The sequence below is a fragment of the Rattus norvegicus genome, chromosome 13 (assembly GCF_036323735.1).
Source record: "Rattus norvegicus strain BN/NHsdMcwi chromosome 13, GRCr8, whole genome shotgun sequence".
In the NCBI taxonomy this organism is placed as follows: domain Eukaryota; kingdom Metazoa; phylum Chordata; class Mammalia; order Rodentia; family Muridae; genus Rattus; species Rattus norvegicus.
Genome location: NC_086031.1, coordinates 92,722,746 through 92,743,669, shown reverse-complemented (window position 1 = coordinate 92,743,669; position 20,924 = coordinate 92,722,746). Strand labels below are relative to the sequence as shown.

The 20,924-nt window shown below is 42.7% G+C and overlaps 1 protein-coding gene across 35 annotated transcripts in view; it reads right to left on the bottom strand.

Moving 5' to 3' along the window:
- The window catches only part of Efcab2 (EF-hand calcium binding domain 2), an 86,758-nt gene that overhangs the window by 26,270 nt on the left and 39,564 nt on the right, over positions 1-20,924 (bottom strand). For 12 of the 35 annotated variants that reach the window (XM_039090537.2, XM_039090534.2, XM_006250319.5 and 9 more), the window contains one exon: positions 6,103-6,175. The exons of 11 other annotated variants lie outside the window; for them this stretch is intronic. In XM_039090537.2, the coding sequence (XP_038946465.1) occupies positions 6,103-6,175 (73 nt within the window). Of the gene's footprint in view, positions 1-6,102; positions 6,176-10,450; positions 10,650-12,813; positions 12,926-20,924 lie in introns of those variants that run through there. 12 more of the 35 variants (XM_063272142.1, XM_063272140.1, XM_063272141.1 and 9 more) reach the window with 2 other exon arrangements.

Genomic DNA, 20,924 nt, shown 5'->3' with positions numbered 1-20,924 from the left:
CGCTGAGGGTATCGAAGCCAGGCTGCTGAAGCAGCCTAAGCACCACTCGGGTCCAAGACGGTCTCCTCGGCAGGGAGGTATAACTTTAACTTTTTCAAGCACCTATTTTTAATGACAGTTCTTAGACGCTTTAACCTCCCTTGTAGCCCACCACCCACCAGAAGTGGTGGGAAAGAAAGAATACAGGAAAGTGGACCTGTTTAGAAAGGTTCTTTGGAACAACTCCCTTCTGTGTTGTCTGGAAATCGGCCGTTCAGTTCACAGGTCAGCAGCGGCTCGATCCACTCTCAGACAGCTCATGGACACACCAGCAGTCCAGTGCAGTAGAGTATGGTTAGCAAACATGAGTCAGCAGAGTGGCACTACCCAGCAGAGACAGCCAGGCCTCAGCCTTGGCACAAGTCAACAGGAGGGACCAGCAGAAATGCCAGGAGAAGTTCTTGGCTGCATCTTTCTCGAAGATGGGAGACCCACAAGCACTGCACAGCCAGTTCTATAAGCAAGCCTAGCTCGACCTCTGTCACGAGTCCTATTTATACCCTCCAAACATCATGTGATCTTCATGAGTCTCGCCTCAGCACGTGTGCCTGTCTCAGCTGACATCACTCTGCCAATCAGCCCAATTCCCCGGAAGCAGCAAGAAGCCGCAGCAGACCACCAGAAGTGTTTGATGCGTTTTTCTCTATGGAGTCCTGACAGACGGAGCTCAACTAGGCAATGTAAGGTGAACCGATACATGTGCGTCGTTATCGAAAAATTCTTTATCACATGTCCTTTCATGTGCTCACTTTAGAAGAACACCCTTTCTCCTGAGTCTGCTTCAGCTAAACGTTCCTTCACAAGTCTGCTTAGTCTTTCACCTGTGCCCACTTTAGCTAAACGCTCCTTCACATGTTTGCCCCAGCAACACACCATCCAACCAACTTTCCAAAGAACCGGTAAGTTTCCACTTCAGAAAGGTTCACTAGGTCATTGGCTACACAAACCTGGTCTGGTTAATGTCTACAGGCTGATGTGCCAGCCAGCTCTCTCTAGCCCAAGTTATGGAAACCATATGAAGCTGTTCAATCACAGAAGCTTTACCTCACAGCACTGGGGTAAAAGTAAACAGAAAACTGGAGTACGATGCTATTCTTGGTTACCAACTTGACTAGACCCAGAATTAACTAAAACCCAAATGGCTGGGCACATCTGTGATTAATTTGAACTGGGAAGATCCACTTTTAATCTGGATCTTTGAAATAGGAAGATAGCACTTAAATCCATATCTTTGGAGGTGGGAAGACCTACCTTTATGTAGACCACATGTTCTGCTGGGCAGCCTATATAAGGGACATGGGAGAAGGAAGCTCTCTCTTGTTCCCTCCTTGCTCTCAACCTTGTCAGCAAGCCCATTCCTTTACTGGCATTAGAGCCCACTTCTTTGGGATCCTGGCATAGACTGAAGACCAAGTGAGACATCCAGCCTGATGGACTGACACCTACTGGATTCTTGGATGTTCCATTCATAGGCAATCATTGTTGGATTAGCTAGACCACAGCCCAGCCTGTAAGCCAGTCTAATAAATTCATACGATATATATATATATACATATATATACATATATATATATTACACACACAGAGAATTATTCTGTAAAAACACTGAAACTTTAATCTGGAAATTAAATTCTCTAGATTTCGTGTGCTTGAAATTTAGGGCAGATACATTTCTAACTTTCAAATTTCTCAGCTCTGCTCCCTAAAGATCAGAAATTACTCAACATCAATTCATCTATTTAATAAATACGTGCATTGTTTAATATTTACATATGTGATATGTATATGTGCATATGAATATAGTATATATCATATACATGTATATATGTGTATATAGTATAGACATGCATATGTACACACACACACACACACACACACAGATTCTATAAGTTCCATTGCTCTACAGAACTCTGACTAATACACAAGATGCAGATGAGCTATGTTTTTGAGGGCACAGTACATTAACAAAACAGAGGGGCCAAGAAAGGTACTGCTTTCCACCCACAACAGGCAAACATGGAGGAGAAGGTGGCTGAGGATGTCTCCCCAATAAAAATCACAGTCCTATCTTAGTTCTGAAACCTAAATCAATAATCCTATCAACATGGGCTTTTATTTTTTTGAGACATCTTTTACCTTTCCTGTGTAATTAGTTTAGATTCTCTATAATTCTATGCAAGTTAGAATTCAAAGAACACAGACCTTTAAATAGTCTCTTCCCTCCCAGCTCCCACGCACTGACGATCCTAGATAGCTCTGACTTAATATCAAAGGCAGGGCTGTTGGATAACCTGTGTGCAGTAAGATTCACACTAGCCCTTCCTTGTCACAGCTGCTGGCTTTTATAACATCCTATTCAGACAGGGATTGCATGAAGCAAGCTGCTAATCTTAGAATATTAAACAGATGAATCAATGTTGAGGAATTTTAAAACTGATTTCTGATCTTCAGGAAGCAAAGAGCTGAGAAATTTAAAAGTTAGAAATGTATCTGCCCTAAAATTCAAACACATTAGAACTAGAGAATTTAATTTCCAGATAAAAGTTTTCAGCGTTTTTACAGACTAATTGTGTGTGTGTGTTTGTGTGTGTGTGTGTGTGTGTGTGTGTGTGTGTGTGTGTGTGTGTGTGTGTGTGTGTGTGTGGTGCTTTAATGATCTAGGTAGGGTTTTGCAGACTCCTAATACATACTGAAGTCACATCTCCTCACACTCAGAGATACGCCTGTCTCTGCCTCCTGAGTGCTGGGATTAAATTCCTATCTTCCTCCCAGTGTGTTTCTCTGCCTTTCCCAGCACCAGTTTCAGCTTTATGAGTAAAAGTTTTAAAGCACTCATCTGGAACAAGAATTTGGGGGGAGGGGAGAGACTAGGTGGATTGACAGGGAAAACAGGCCTTTCTCCTCATTTTTATTCAAAAGCTTTTAAAATTCTAAAGTAGAAAAACAATGTTTTTTAGAACCTAGAATTTCTTACTAGATATTTCAAAATAGTAATGAGAAACTGATACTACTACTATGGCTTGTGTCTGCAATCTCTCCACAGGCTCATGGTTTTCATTCCTGTTACCCAACTGGTAGCACTATTTGGGGAAGACCATGGAACCTTTAGAGAATGAAGCCTGGTAGGTGGCTAGGGGGTGGCTCTTGAAGGTCACCACCACCCCTGCTTCCAGTTTTTCTCTGGTACACCATGAACTGAGAGGCTCTACCATGCTTTCTTGGCCACAGTGGACTGGAACCCTCTAAAACAGTGGTTCTCAACCTGTGGGTGGCTACCCCTTTGGTAAACCTCTCACTCCAAAAACATATTTACACTATGATTCATAACAGTAGCAAAAGTACAGTTATGAAGTAGCAATGAAGATAATTTTATGGTTGGGAGTCACTAAAACATGAAGAACTGTATTAAAGGGTCAGACACAGCATTAGGGAGGGTGAGAACCACTGCTCTAAAATGATGCACCAAACAAGTCCTTGCTCCCTCACTCTCTGCCAGGTATTGTGGTCACAGCAACGTGAAACAACTAAGAGTTGCCAAGGTGCTGCTATCTGAGCTACAGGCCTAAGTTTAAACTAACTGACGTTTACAGTGGTTTTCCATTTAAAACTGGCTTGTGAGATATTATATAACGTATCTTTAAGAGAAACTCTGAGGCGGGCATTACTATGGAGAGGTTGATAGTCATAGAAATGAAGTGGTTTGCCCTGTTCTAGAATTAACTACTTCCCCATCACTCTGCACACTTGGAGAGTCAGAAAGGAAAAGCATTTCTAATACAGCACTCACTCAGCTCCGGCTAATGCTCAAAAAGGATCTGGCTTTGAACCGACCATGTGACTAACTTACACAGACCTTACAACGCTTCTGCAGCTCACAGAGGCTGTTGGCCTTAAACCTCTTTCAGGTCCTGGCCCCAGGTTCCACTTTGAACAATTTAAATAGAGACAGAAGAATGCAAGTCTGGCCACGTGGACAGATGGGAGATTCACACGGCAAAGGTATTCCCAGAATTCTGCCTTACTATTCCTTTCATCAGGGTCATTCTTTTCCCATAGCTGCTGCCCAGGCTCATCTTGTCCTTCTGGCAGAGCTGTGTCTTCCTGATAAGAGCACAGAGTCTGATGGCAGGGTGGTTGTGGCCCTTTGCCACTGCCCCTTAGAACTATCCTCTTTGATAGGGGATGAGTCTACTGGCCAGTTCCAAGTCAGTTTCTCCTTTTGCTATAGAAATAGAGTCTAGGGGTTGGGGATTTAGCTCAGTGGTAGAGCGCTTGCCTAGCAAGCACAAGGCCCTGGGTTCGGTCCCCAGCTCCGAAAAAAAGAAAAGAAAAAAAAAAAAGAAAGAAAGAAATAGAGTCTAACTGAAGGCCAAGCTTGGTAAACAAACTTTGGATAAACTTTTAACATGCAATATATATATATATATATATGCGCTCTGTCTTCACACACACCAAAAGAGGGCATCAGATCCCATTATAGATGGTTGTGAGCCACCATGTGGTTGCTGGGATTTGAACTCAGGACCTCTGGAAGAGCAGAGCCATCTCTCCAGCCACTGGAGAAACTTAACATCCCTAAACTTCAATTATGCTAAAAGTTTTTCATTCCTACAATTTCAGACAAGTCTGGTGAGTATATACTTATCTTTTCCGTCATACTGGGGGCACTGCGTTATTTCCTCAGATGGTTCATGGGTAACTCCCGTACAGCGTCGATTCAACACCTCACACTTCTCTGCATCGACCTAAATCCCTACCTCCTTCCTCAACACAGCATTCAATAAACAAGGACTCTACCGAGCATGAGGAGAGGGGGGACAGGACAAGTTCTACTTTTTTGCCTTTCTTTCTCATGCCTTGTTAATACTCCAAACGCCTCCCACTCCCCCCAGCAAAGAAAAGCAACTCTGTTAGGTGTTTCTCCAGCTGGTGGTCCAGGCCGATTTTTTTTCCCTGAAGATTTCTCTTTGACTTTCACTTAATGTTCAATCAGAAATCCTTCTGAAAGCAAAATGGAGTATGAAGCTCCCTGGGTACAAACTGTTCACCCATGCTTCCCTTCTCCTAGCCTCAGCTCACACTGGAAATGATTACAAGAGTCTTTTGTTTTGGATTAAGCTCCTACACTAGGTCCCAAAGAATAGACTCAAAAAGAAAAAAATAGTCACCCATAATCAAGTTAAGCACAGCCAAACAGAATTCCCCAGGAAAGCCAGTTTCAATGGGCACAACAACAAAATCCTTCTGTTTTAATCTTTTGGGGGAGGGGAGGGGAACTTGCCTGGAGAAACTTGATGTTAACTTGTCAGTGATTCTCCTATTGTTCAGCCTCTCTTCCCTGCCTTGTAAGGAAAGCGACTCCATCAATCAGATCTTTGTTCCCTAGGGTAAGGAGGGCAGAACCTCAGTCTCCTCTGGTCAGAAATGCTTACCCATTTCAATTAATCTACAACCACAAAGAAAGCCAATCAAGATCTCTTAACTAAAATGTTAATTTGTTGTTATTATTATGAATAATATTTTTATAATTTTAGACTGGTTAATGTTCTTATTAACCAGTTAAAATGGAAGGACCTTATTATCATATCCATTAAAACTGGCTTTCCTGGAAAATTTATGTTTGGCAATATTTAACTTTATCATGGGTGACTCCATTTTTTTCTATTTAGGTCTATTCTTTAGTCCATTTATTATTATCATTATTATTATCATTATTTATTATTTTTATTATTATTATTATTATTATTATTATTATTATTATTTGTTCTGAAGCTTAGTTTTATTTCCTGAAATAAATAAGAACTATAGTCTGTCTGCACACCCTGTGAACCAACACTATTATTAAATACATCTGTTATTGGTCAGTCTTCACTGGCTTACCTTCAACCAACTTAAAAACTATCAACAGTTGCCTTCGGGACTTGATCAAAATGCTTTCAGGTCCCATTGGCTTGTTCTCAAACAGCACCCTCAGTAATTTAGGGAATTTCCAGTGTGAGGTAAGTTTCTTTCATTACCAGTTCTGGGGGCAGCTGAGTGACACCTCCTCCACCGCGTACCCACCTCAGCAATGAAATCGTGCAGTTCTCCTTCAGTGGGGCTGCATCCTAACGACCTGATAATCGTCCCAATCTCTCTAGGAAAAAGGTGAGAAATGGAGAGGCAACTGTAGTATGAATTATCAAATAATTACCTAAATTATTTCAGCTCACAGGTAACATGGCAACCACCTCACTTAAGTATTGGCTCACAGTTCCACGAGAAACTTCCTAGGAAAAGAAAAGGGTACGCAAGAGCCAAGGCAGCCCAAGGATTCACAACTAGCAAATCAAGCCCTGACTGGTTCAGAATCTCAAAGCCCCAGAGAAGGAACGGGGACAAGATGAGGGGAGGAAGAAGGAATGTCTGCCACTTGAAGGCTGGTTTTAAATGCTGTTCAACTCAGATGGAGAATATATGTTAATCATTTAGTTAGCACAAGCTAACTGTAGCCTTGCACTGTGCTAGCTGGGGGCTACAGGAGGAAGAAGAGACAGGCTGGGTTAAATTTTACTTCACTCCTGCTCATCTCAGTTGAATCCTGTCCTCTTATCTTGAAAAAGCAAATGCTTACAAAGCTATCTGTAGAAATAGTTGACCGTGTTTGCTAAAGAAGGAATGTCCCAATGGCTACCCACAACATCTGCTTCTGTAAACACACTTAAACTACAATGGAAACATCCTTTCATGGTCATAAGACCCAGAGACAACCCTCACAAGGTCCATGCAAGCAGGAAGCTCCACATTGTTGCTCAAACTATAAAACCTGTAAGAAACCATGGGATGGAACCAGACTTTGCAAAACACTAGCTTTGGTCTACGCTCACTGCACTTGAAAATTCGGAAGCTCTGGATAGATCTACAACAGTGTTCTGTCAAGTGAAAGTGGAAACGGGGCTGGACATGAGTCTATTACTCCTTGAAGATAGGGGAAAAGTGTATGGAAAGAATGGAGTCCCTTTTCTTCCTCTATGAAGGCAGCGATGGGAACTACTGCCTCTGCTATGGTAAGAGCCAGGTTTGTACTGGTTGAGCACTGGGCTTGTGCCTCGAGAAGCAGAAGTGTCTGGCTCTCTGAAGATGAGCGGCATGCCCTGATAAATGGCAGACGGACATATGGCCAGACAATGCAGCTCACTCAGAGTTACTCAGTGGCAATTCAATGAAGGCAATGCAGAGGTCAGCTGATAGAAGAGAGAAGGGAAAGTGAGGAAGGGACAGCAAGGTGGCATTTAAATGCCAGGATTTAGATAGTAATGAAATGAAATGAGTCTATTTCAAGAGCTCTCCATGTGTGAGGCTCTGGGTTCAAATCTGAACACCAGCAGGGATGGAAAGTCCAAGTCTGTGAGGTGGGAAGAAAAGACAATCAGCAGGTACCCTGATGACTCAGAGCCTCACTTGTTTCCCACAGCCTAAAGGAAACACGCGGCTGGATACATAGAGACTCAGCGATCCTCCAAGCTACTCTCACACAGCACTGGTGCCAGCAACATGGGAACACAGCAGAAGGGGCCAGGTGGGCACCACAGAGCTCCAGATGGCTGGCTTCTAGATGGGCCAGGATGCTGGCTGTTGTGAGGAAATCAGGCTGCTGATGCTGCAGCCCTAGGAGCAGTGATGCTCCCAGTGATGGGAAACAAAGAAAAGAGAACACAGGATAGAAAAGGGCCAGGCCTTTGCACTGAAAGAGAAGGAGGCTTAGGAAGAAAGAAAATTGAAAGGGAAATGTAGAAAACCACCAAAAGAGATGAAAACAGCAGACACACTTGCAATCCACGCTGCATTTGGGAAACAGAGGCAAGAGAATCACAGGAGAGCAAGCCCTCTCCTACACAGCAAGTTCAAAGCCAGCCTAGACTACATGAGACCCTATCTCAAAAACGAACAGGAGACACCAAACAGAAATGTCAACAACACGGACAGAGTTCAGAAGTAATAAAAAGAAATGAGTTGGGAGTAGAAAATTAAACAAAATTATGAGATAAGAAAGCCAGAGTGGAAGGGTCTTCCAAGGAAGGGAAACAGAATATAGTGCTATAAATGGATAAAGGGGATTGCATGGGGTGGGGGAAGGGAGGACAGAGTAGAGGTGGGAATATGGGTGTGAACAACTAACATAATAAATACCCTTTGAAAAGCTATTAGAAAATATACTACTGTAGAAGCTTCCTAAAATATATATATTTATAAAAGAATTTAAATAGAGTCACTGTATCATGGGGAGACAATACCACAAGTAGATATTATGTCACCAAATAAACTTTCAGTGGCAAGAATGGGTTCCATCTTTCTGAGTCACTAGCCAAAGGGGTCCTACAGGCTCCCCAAGCCCTACAGACTATTTCCAACTTGATGGTAAAATGTTATTTCTAAAGATACCACATACTTACGTCATAGAAAATGGAGAAATCTAAGTGGTACTCAACTGGAAGATTGACTCTATTGGCTACAGTTCATAGTGCTAGAAGACTCTCAGGCACAGTACCAGAAGAGAGATGTCATCGAACGCTGTCTCACCCAGTTACAAGCCCTGTGAGCTTTAGTGGTGACCTGCCTACAAGATATGCTAGCTGAGTCCACAGTGGCATGGATGCTATGGGATTCAACAGTGGCATGGATGCTATGGGAGTCAACAGTGGCATGGATGCTATGGGATTCAACAGTGGCATGGATGCTATGGGAGTCAACAGTGGCATGGATGCTATGGGATTAACCCACCACTTTTTGAGGGAAGGGGAAGGTTTAAGACCCACTCAAGTCATGGGCCCTCTGGAAAACCTACCTCTATTATTTTGCTAAATGGTGATAGGAAGAAAATTATATATTTACATATCCATATGTCTTAGGATTCTATTGCTGTGAAGAGACACCATGACCACAGCAACTTTTATAAAGGAAAACATTGAATTGAGGCTGGCTTATACTTAGAGGTTTAATTGATTCCCACTGTGGTAGCATGCAGGCAGACATGGCGCTGGAGAGGCACCAGTTGAGAGTTCTATACCTCGATTAGCAGACAGCAGAAAGAAAGAATGCCACTGGACCTGGCTTGGCACACACTTCCTCCAACTGGGCCACGCCTACTCTAGCAAGGTCACACCTCCCAAGAGTGCCACTCCTTATGAGTGTGTGGAATCATTTCCATGCAGACCACTATACCACAGATCAGTGAACTACTGCTCACCCTCAGTAGCGTCTGGCAGTAGATGGTAATGAATGCAGAGACAGACAGACAGTAAGACTACATGCAGAGAGTGAGAAACTTTGGAGAAACTCGGTCTTAAATGGGATCTTTATCTCACCCTTCTGTCAAGGCTCAGGGATCCATGCAGAAAGAAGGGTGGGGGCTAAAGAGTAACATAAGAGGTGTGTGGACAATGTTTTAAAAATAGCATTTTTCAGACACATAGGAAAGATGCACATGGGAACTCACAGAAACTGACGATATTTCCAAGACTTGGACAGCTCGAACCTGACAAAAATCCCAACGCAAAGAGGGAAAGTGGGCACAAGGGGCCATTCTTAGCAAAGAAGCTACTCAGAAAGGATAGCCTCTAGGTGCGGGAAAGTCAGTTTTCTTCAATGGAACATGCTGATAGACCCAGTAAACACCATATCAACCAGTATTGACCATACTCAGTAGTGGCTAACACAAATGAGACTCTGTTTTGTGGCTTTTTTTTTTCTTTCTTAAAAGAGAGAGAGAGAGCACAAAGACAGGGGGTAAGGAGTGGAATTCCAGTGAGAATCTGAACAGAGTTGGAGAATGAGAAAAAATAATAATATAGTGTAAAGAATAAACATCAATTACTAAATAAAAGCCATATATAGAATGATATAAATATTAAAAGTTGGTTAAGCCTATTTCTAACAAGTGAGATTTTTAGGTCAAGTAAACTGACTGAAAATTATTTTGTTTTTTTTCTTATATTTATTTATTGATTGATATATTAGGCAGAGGGATGGAAAGAGGGCAGGATATAGGCTAGAAGTGCATGATACTACTATTACATGTGGAAGTTAGAAGTCGAATATGGGAATCAGTTCTTTCTGTCCACTATTTGGTCCTGGAGATTGAAATTAGGTAGTCAATATTGACAGCGAGTACCTTTATCCACTGAGCCATCTTACAGGCCCTGAAAATTGTTTTAAGAACCCACTTAAATCTATTGGGGGGCAGAGAATTTGAGACAGGGTCTTACTATACAGGTCTGGCTGTTCTGGAGCTTAGTTATGTAGACCAGGCTGGCTTGAACTCATAGAGATCTGTCTGCCTCTGCCCACCAAGTGCTAAGATTAAAGGCGAGTGCCAGGTGTAGACCTGGCTCCTTAAACCTATTTTTAATGATCTGGACATGGTGATCCATACCTATAATTGCAGCACTCAGCAGGCTGAGATATAAAATTACTTATTTCGGGCTGGAGGGATGGTTCCGTGGTTAAGAGAACAGACTGCTCTTCCAGAGGTCCTGAGTTCAATTCCCAGCAACTACATGGTAGCTCACAACCATCTGTAATGGGATCTGATGTCCTCTTCTGGTGAGTCTGAAGACAGCTACAGAATACTTCTATAAAATAAATAAATCTTTAAAAAAAAAAAAGATTACTACAATTCAAAGCCAACCTAGTCTACATAGCAAGCTTTGGAATATCCAAGGCTACCTGATGAGACCTGGTATCAAAAACCAAACTAACAACAATATAAGCCTATTTTTGTGTGTGCACATATACATGGAGGCCGGAGGTCTATGCCAGATAGCTTCCTCAGCTGCTGTCTGCCGTATGTTTTGAGACAGGGTCTCTCAGTGAACTGGAGCTCACCAGCTGACTAGCCTGACTAGCCAGCAAGCCCAGAGAGCCTCTTGCCTCTGCCTCCGACTCCTGGAATCACAACAGTCACTGCCACACCCAGCTTCTATTTGGGTGCTAAGGATCCAAACCTAGGCCCTCATTCAGGAAAGCACTTTCCTACCCAGTCATCTCACTGGTCCAATCAAACCTTTTAATATCATTAAAACTATAAGGCACTTTCAAATTTTGTGTTTTCAAAGAGTCTTGTTATGCTATCCCTGAACTCAAAGCAATTCTCTGTGTCAGCCTCCTATGTGCTAGGATTGTAAACATGTACCACTGCGAGATATTTAAAACTTCTTACGAGAGGTATAGTAGCATATATCTGTAATCCCAACACTGGGGAGACAGGAGGACTGTCATGAGTTCAAGACCAGCCTAGTCAACACAGTGAGTTTCAGGTCAGCCAGGATTACATAGTGAGGCCCTGTCCCAAAAAATAATAAATAAACAACAAATGCTGTAGAAACGAGCACCTTTGTTTGTGTGTTTGTTTGTTTGTTTGTTTGTTTGTTTGTGGCAAGGTTTCGATGTGTAGCCCTGGCTGCCCTATAACTCACTCTGTAGACTAGGTTGACCCCAAAGTCAAACTCAGATATCTGTTTGCCTCTGCCTCCTGAGTGCTGGGATGAAAGATGTGAACCACCATGCCTGATGTGTCTGGGTTTTTTTAAAGATTTATTTACTTCTTGTTATGCGTCTCTGGGTATGACTGTGTCATTACGTGTGTCACATGCGTGTGGATACACACGGAGGCCAGATGAGGAAATTAGATTCCCTGAGTTGGAGTTCAGGTGGTTGGTTAAATGTGTGTGTTTGTCCGATAGGAGTGTGGTCCAACCTGAGTGCTGGCAACCTAACCCAGGACGCTCTTAACCGCTGCGTCATCGCTACAGCCTTTTTAAAAATAGGTTTAAATGATTTTTAATATCAACTAGCTTTTAACAATGGTCTCAGAACACTTTTCTAAACTGGCTTATGCACATCAGTCACTGATATTGTGGCCACTGCTATTCAAACAGCTGATGCAGGAGCCTGTCCTATACAGGTTCATTTCCTCCACTGACTACAGTGGTTAGAACCAACTCACTTAGTAATCCACTATGCAAATAAAGCAGAAATCAGCACAAATCTTATTTAAATTTTTTAAAATATTATTTTCTTCTCTATAAATCTCTTATGGGATTTTTAATAAACTGACAAAATGAAACAACTATTTTATATAAATGTTTTAAAATATGGAAACGTTCATGTCTTTTATTGAAGTACATAGATTCCTTATATTGATAAATACAAACAAACTCTAGAGACTTTTAAACAGAACAATTTGTTTCTGCATTTATACCATACAGAAAGCAATGTCATTTAGACAGACAGGTCATAAAGAGCAACCCCACAGAAGCATGGGATGGGTGCTTGATAGACATTCAATGGGTGTAGTATCCCACTGCCGACACAAGGTGGCACCAGTGCCACTGAGCTAGAATATGAGTCATCCATAAGGGCAGTCAAGGTCAAAAGCACCCCCAGTGAAGACATATTGAGGACATCTGATGCAATTCTAAGGGGCGAAAGGCAGCAAACCCGTTTACTCCTCCATAATAAAACTGCTGTTACACAGAGTATCAGAAAGCACAACACAATTTGGAAATTTCTAAAACAAAGCAGAATTTTGGAAAGTGGGTTCCATTCATTTACCATTCACTGAAGCCTGCTGTGCTGGGTGCTTAGGAAAGAGTAGAGAACAAGACAAAGACCCTGCTCTGTCTTCCCCTACGAGGGCATTTTTCCTAGATCCAAGATATTTTGAAAATAAATAATAAAATCTAAACCAAGGGCAAATTCTCTGTTCCAAACGGGCCTCAGAGACCTCCTGATCACCTGAAGAGTCTGTGAAAGAGGGGACAAGGAGTTTCTGGCTCTCACTCGCCGCCATGCCATTTCTTCTTAGTCTCTGCTAGAGGTCACAGCCCCGAAAGAACAACTCCGGGCTCTGTAAAATGCAGACATTACAGAGACAGACTCAGTAACTTAATGACACAGCTACTTTTGCTCAGTGTTGTGAGTGCTGTGGGGAATGAGAAGGACGAGTCCCTGTTCTCGCCTTGGAGCTTACTACCGAGAGAACAGAGCACAAACATAAATGAGCACAGGCTAATTTTAGCCAGTGATAAGCGCTATGAAGAAATCGCATCCTCACTGCTGCTTTTGTCCCGTGTTAGTTTGCTGAAGCTACCTCGAGGTGTGGGGGTAGGGTATGGGGTGGGGGTGGGGAGGTATAAACAATGTCAGCAACTTCTTTTCTCACTGCTCTGAGGGCTGGAAATCTGGGCTGTGGTTTCACTCAAAGCCTCCTTCCTGGCTTAGCTTGCAGAGAGAGCCTTTGCTATGTCCTCATGGGGGCATCCCTCTCAACACAGACCCCCTGGCATCCCTCCTGGTATAAGCCAGTGGTAAGCCACCTGCCTGGCATGCACAGGGTGAGAGAACCAGAGAGAGCAATTAGGCCTCCCTCACAACACTGGTTTTAAATCCAAACACCTCTGTAAACACCTGACCTGCAGATAAACTACATTTGAGCTAGCAGATATTAAGATTTTGAAATCCTTCGAGACAAGTACAGGCAATGGTTTGTGTCTCCACTGTTGTTATTACTGTTACTGGTGGTGGTAGTTAATATCTCAAAAGGACAGCCAGCAAAAGCAGTGATGGGCAAATGGAATTATACCAAACTGAGACTCTCCCCAGCGACGGAGAAGATAACAGATGAAAACACAGGTATAGAGTAGGGGAAATATTTGTAAACTGTATAATTGAAAAGAGATTAATATCTAGAAAATACGATGAATTTGAACAACTAAAACGTCTCTGGATTAAAAAAAAATAGCCAATGATCTGAACGGACATTTTCTAAGATGAGATTTACAGAGTCAACAAATGTATGAAAATGTGTCCAACGTCACTTCTTACGGAGACTGTAAATCCAAACCACAGTGAGGTATCATCTCACCCTCAGAATGGCAATTAACAAACACTGAAAAGTACCCAGTGCTGGGAGGGTGGGAGCCTGACAGATGGGTGCACATTAGTGCGATCATACGGAGAGCACTGATCATCCCTCCAAGTCTGCTGCTATATATACACGATTCAGCCATTCTGCTCCTGCTCCCTAGCTGAGGAAAATAAATAAGCGGAGACACCTGCAAAGTCTTGTTTACTCCAGCATGACACACAGCAGCCAAGATAGGGAATCAACTATGGTATGTCAGCAGGTGAATGGCTAAAGGACACACACACACACACACACACACACACACACACACACTATTTGCTGATTTTTTAAGTTGAATTTATCATTTGCAGCAGCAAAATAGATGTAATTGAAGATCATTAAATAAAGCAAATCAGGCAAAGAAATACATATACAGGAATACAAAGAAAGGAGGTGGTAGCGGGTCTGGAAATCAGACACTGGCATACAGTAAGGTAGGAAGAGGAGGTTCTGAACTTATAGCACAGAACCATGACTACAGTTTACAAGACCTTTATATGTTACATGTAAGATCTAGAACAAAGCAATTTAAAAGACAAGATCAGTATGTAAGATGAAAATGTTAATTACCCAATTGATCAATACACATTGTGTACATGTTTACAATTATGTCATGTGTACACTATAAACATACAATTTATCAAAAAATGTAACAATTTAAAAGAAAGGGGCATTTCAGAACATGAAATTTAGGGACAGTAATGCAGCCATAGCAATAAGAGGCTTTTCATACCCTGCTGCCACCACACTACTGACTACCATTCTCCTGCCTGGGCCACTACACTAGCCTGCAGGCTGATATTCTGCATCCCTTTCGTCAGGCACCCTTCCCTCTCTCCTTACCACAGCCACAGCAAACTTTTCTGAACTAAAACCCCTGCTCACTTAAAACCCTCCAGTGTCCACTAGCGGTGGACACTAGCGGTGTCACTAGTGGTGACACTCGTGCACTCCTTGTCATGCCCAGAATGATCTCTGCAGGCCTAGCCACCTGCACGATGGAACTGAGCTCCAAACTGCATGCTAACTACTCTGTCTCTGCTCTCCCAACATAGCAGGCCACTTCTCTCCACAGGGCCTTAGTATGTCCTTCCCACTAATTCTTCGTATAACTATTTCTAGTCTCTCCTTCCCTCCCTTCCTCCCTCCCTCCTCCCCCTCTCCCCTTCCTTCCCTCTTTTGTGTGTGAGTGTGCATGTGAATATGAGTGGTTTTGCCTCAGAGGCAGAAGAGATGGTTGTGTCCCCCTCCTCTCCAAGGTGTACACTGGGATCCTCTGTGAGAGCAGCAAATGTTCTTAACCACTGAGCCATCTCTCAGCTCGTGTAATATGTGTTGATAACAAATAAAGCTAAACTGGCTTCTGGTTCTTTTTCGAGAGTTCCCTTGGCTGTTCTAACTTATTTTTTCATACGTACAATAAAATTCACTTGTCAAGTTACAGAAAATGTTCATTTCCATTTGTGCTGAATTTATGTCAATTTAGGATAAGTTGATAACCTTTATTATTTCAAATTTTCTATCCCTCAATTTCTTCCATTTGTTCTATTTTTATATCATGTGGATTTTCATATATTTCTTGATGCATTTTTTTCTATAAGCTCTATATTTTATTGCTATTATAAATGGGTCTTATCCTCCATTATCTCCTCTAACTGGACACTCTTTATTGAATATACAGCTACTGGAGCTTGTGAGATGGCTCAGCAGTTAATAGCATTGACTGTTTTTCCAGAGGACCTAGGTTCAATTCCCAGCACCCACATGGCAGCTCAAAACTGTCTGTAACTCCAGTTCCAGGGAATATCACACAGACATAACAACAATCCACAGGAAAAAAAATAAAATAAATCATTTTCAGAAAGAGAATATTTGGCTCCTGATCCCTGTATATTAATTTATTTCCGTTTGTAAGGGGGGAGGTGGTGAGTGCAGGATCACCTGTGCCATAGAGAGGAGGAGAAGGTCAGAGGACAGACTCAGGAGTCTGGTATCTCTTGGCCACCCTGTGGGACCCAGGGATTTCTCTCAGGTTATCAGGGCTACACACAAGTGCCTCTCCCTGATAAACCATGTCACCAGCCTTCTGTATAAGAATCTTCCTACTTTACTAAAATTCATTTTTCTTTGCAATGGTTTTCTTATCAGTTCTCCTGAGTTTTCTAGGTTTTTTTGGTCATATATCTACAAATAGTTTTCCTTCTCCTATCTTTTCTACCTTCTGCCATTTCACGTACAGTGTTTATGTCCTTGTTATCACTTGCCCAATCATGTTGGGCATTAACATTAATTGACAATGGCAAATGTAGATGCTCTTATCTTGTTTGTAATTGTAATCAAAATGGTGCACATACCTCCTCACTAAGTAAGAACCTTAGTTTGGGAAACATTCTCTAATGACTACTTTATTGAGACTTTAAAATTATGAACATGTGCTGAATTCTGTCAAATGCCTCTTAACTTCCTACAGGGATGGGCCATGACTTTTATTCTTAGGTCACTAATCTGTGCGACATTAGTAAATGTCCAACATAACAATACTTTCACATTCCTAGGAAGACCACAGTCTGCATTACTAGATTTTGCTGCTTCTATTTGCAGTTTTGCACAGCTATGCATAAGAAAGGTGTTTTACAGTTTTATGCATTCTTTATTAGGTTTTCTGTGTTGGAATTATATATACTTCAGAAAAATAATTCAATACTTTTTCCTTTGGTCCCATTCCTGAAAGACATTAAGTTCCACAAGGACAACATTTTAAGTTTTAAGATGCAGCCGCCTGGCCTCAAGTCTTTTGGCGGCAGAACCCTTTGAAAACCTGGCTACCTAAAGAAGTTCATCTAGATTCTCTATGGATAGATTTTCTAGGATCTGTCTGGTTGGCTTTTTACTTTCATTGACTTTCTTTTCTTTTCTTTCTTTTTTTTTTCCAGAGCTGAGGACCAAACTCAGGGACCGCTGAGCTAAATCCCCAACCCCTCATTGACTTTCTTAAATATGTATTTTATTCTTCTATGCATATGTATTTGTGTGAGTGGGTGCCTGAGGAGGCCAGCACAGGGTGTTGGGTCCCCTGGAGCTGGAGTTAAAGTGGTTGTGCACCACCAAGGCGGTGCTGGGAACTGAACCTGGGTCTTCTGAGAGGACACCATAATCTCTTAACCACGGAGCCACCTCTCCAGCCCCGTTCAGCTTACTTTTTAAATATGTTTTTGAGATTTTAATATAATTACATTTTTTCTCCCTTGTTTCTTCACCCCTTGTTCTCTTTCAAATTCATGTCCTCTTTTTTCCTACACACACACACACACACACACACACACACACACACACACACACACTCCTAATATATAAAAATACAACCTGCTCAGTCCATTTAGTTGCTTGCATGCAGGTTTTCAGGGCTGACCATTTGGTATTAAATAACCATTCGGTGTGCTCCTCCCTGGGGAAGACTGTTTCTCCCACTCTAGCATCCTCTCAGCTGTGGTTCTTTGCCTATGGCTGAGGTAGGTCTCTTGAGTGTCATCCCTTTCATGATAGCACGTCTGTTGCTGCTGTCCTTGTTCCCGTCATGTTTAGGCAGCCATAGATAGGAAACCATGGGTGGAGCTTCTATGGCATTTCTAGGAGACACAGCCTCATGACAGCCTTGCTGCTCTTCTGACTCCTCCTCCAGTGATCCTGAGCCTCGGGTGGAGCAGTTGTGTTATAAATGTGTCAGTTGGGACTGGGTTCCACAACTCTTCATTTTGACAAGTTGTGGTTTCCTATACTGGTCTCCAAACTAGGAAAGTAAAAAGTGACCATTGCTGCGAGTAGGAGGAGAGTGACACAGAACGGCTAGCAGGGTGCAGGTGCTCTGACGAGGGAAATGAGAAGTGAGAGAACTTCACTTAAGGAAGGAGGAAAAAGATAATTCAGGAGGAAAGGAAGTAAAGTAACAGTAAGGATGTCTGAAAAGTTATGAGCAATCACACTAGTATCTACCTAAAAATGCCTAAAATACATGTAAGTTGGTGTCTGAATATAAATACATAGTTTACATGAAAATTTCCCATGTGGGCTGATAATACTGCCCCCAAGAGCCATACACTACTTAACACAAACCCCCACAGCACGCATGAGGAGTCCTCCTTTGAGTTGTCCGGATTGTCCAAAGGATCCCCCCTTATAGACTGTGCTAGTGCCCTTCGCTGCCTCTGCCCCCTGAGGAACTATCCAACCCCAAACCACAAGTTTATACCAATGTCTTTCCCCAATTTTATAACTTTATGTCTCATATTTATAACTTTAGCGCTCACATTTATAACTTTAGGTCTTTTTTTCCTCGGAGTTAGTCTTTATGTGTGGTGTGTCGGAGGGATCCAACATCGTGTATTTAAGAGTCCCGTTCAGTTACCCTTGCTCCATCTGGAGATCAAATAAAGAACGGCCTCAGTTAATGTAGCTCTGAGGTAAATGTTGAGAACAGGAAGTGGGCATCAAATAGGTGGAGTTATTAGCAAGTCTTTCTTTCCCTCCTCATCCCCTCCTTTCCTTTTAGGCTAGGAATTTGATGGAAGGCCTTGTGAATGGCAGGTAACCAACCTTCTTTTCCATGTCCAAGGTTGTTTAGGTCACACCAAGTCCTTTGCAGATAACTACAAGCTTCAGAAACATCTTGTCAGCTCAAGGGGAAGGTTGGGAAGGACAGGAGCTGGAACTCAATGGCACAGTGTTTACCTACGATTCACAATCCTGAGTACCCATCTATCTCTGAGGGAGTCTGAAAGTTAGAGCAGGGCTACCTGCTCAGGCATTAATCACTAGCACAACCAGAAAGGATTAGTAAGAAACCAGAGGGTTCACCACAAAGTTCCAACTGCTGGTCTAGAAATGGGGTCGGAATGCCTATAGGGCTTAACTACTGAGCCAGGATTTTGGGAGGTAATAATATCACAAAGGAAGCAGGTCCCTGTCAAATCCATGGTCCTCTGTTAATGATTTCTTCCTGTATAGATTGCTGCATTTTGTGATGTTTGATCTGTCTCCCCAGGCACAACTGATTGAACCAGAGGTGGCTACTTAACCCCGAGGTCACATGTCTCTAATGGCCTTCAGGGGAGGCCTCTGAAGTCTAGCATGAGCTGTGCTCAACAAAGGCACCCTCTTCGGAATGTTAATAAGTGATCAAAGTAGTGTTTCCTTTTCTTCCCTGGAAATTTTGAGACAAGACAAGCAGAGGGCTACACCTGGGAGAGGAGTAGCAGAGAAGGCAGTAAGCAAGGTCCTGAGAGTCCCGAGGCCCCAGTGAGTGCACCAGAGAAGGGTGAAGAGGCAGGTAGCAGGGACCTGGCAGTAGCAGGGAAGAACCTGGAAGAGAGAGAGGGGAAGGAGCTGTCACCAGCGCGGTAGGTGAACAAAGCCTGTGTGCAGCCACAACAGTGGTATGACATTATGACATGCAGAGTCCCAAAGCCTTTCAAAGGCAACAGATACCAAACTGGGGCCATGAAGCTCAAGTGCCACTGAAGTGAGTGAGTTAGCCTTTTATTTTCTTCCGTGTGTGTGTGTGTGTGTGTGTGTGTGTGTAAGAGAGAGAGAGAGAAAGAGAGAGAGAGAGAGAGAATATATAAAAGAGAGACAGAGACAGAGACAGACTAACAGTGAATGCTACAGTGCGAATAGGCTATCTTGTAGGTAAAAATAATTCATAAGATAACTTGGAGAAGTACAAGGAATTTTTTTTTTTTTTTTTTTTTTTTTTGGTTCTCTTTTTCGGAGCTGGGGACCGAACCCAGGGCCTTGTGCTTCCTAGGTAAGCGCTCTACCACTGAGCTAAATCCCCAGCCCCAGGAATTTTTAAAACATTGGTTTCCTTATCTTTTGTAGTAAAAAGCTAAATGGCACTTTCTATATTTGAAGTAGTTCATGTGCCTACAGTCTCCTAAGATCTTCTTTTCTAAACTTAGTGATGGCTTATATGACAAACATTGGAGACTCTATAATTTCTTCAATAGAAATTAATTTTTTTCTTTGTTAATTCATGTTTTTGAGACAAGGTCCTATGCAGCCAAGCTAGTCTAGAACGTATTAGCTGAGGATGGCTTTGGACTCCTGGCCCTCCAGCCTTCCTTTCCCTTCTTCCCAGTGCTAGCTATGATCAGATGTGAGCTGCCACGTCCTACTCAAGTGAGTTGTCTTTATTTTTAGAAACCATGCTCTTATGATCATACACCTCTAGCCTACTCCTCATCCTAAGTCCCAGTGACAAACTAAGGCACAATTCTACTCAAGTTTACTGTGGAGGACTAAAGGGAACCTCAAAGTCGGCTCGGGATACCCCCAAAACCAAGTTTCCAGCATAGAAGAGACTTACTTGCCCCAGAGGGAGAGAGGCCAGGAAATGAGAGACAAAGACAGGAAATGGGGGACAAGGGAGAAGGGGAAGGAACAAGAGAGAGGAAGAAAAGGGACAAGGGAAAGGGGTAAGCAATAGTTGTCCAGGAGTGGAACAAGGACTGGATAGAGAGGAGACAGATATAGCCAGTGGACAAATGGCAGTTTATAAATGCAAAAGGAGGAGTCGCCATATCAGGATGAGTGTTAGATTTTAACTGGACATGTCACTTAGGTGAGCAGAAGAGAGACTCCGATCGCTGGACTTCCAACTATTTGATAGCTGGGCCTTGGTGGTCAGCGTCAGAAAGGAGAAAGTGACCAACAAGAGAATGGGCCTGGGTGACTAGCTTTAGGGATGTGATCTAACGGTTTTCAGCAAGGCAGAGGGAATCCAGGAGAGAGGGCAAAGTTTGCCAGAGCCATGTCTGCCATGCTGGGGTTGTCTTGAGTCCTTCAGGGACCAATGAGTTCACCAGTCTTGCTTACAGAGCAATGGGCAAAGGGTTACAGGCATGGGTGACCTTAAGGAGCGACACTGGAAGGTCTGCACCCAGCA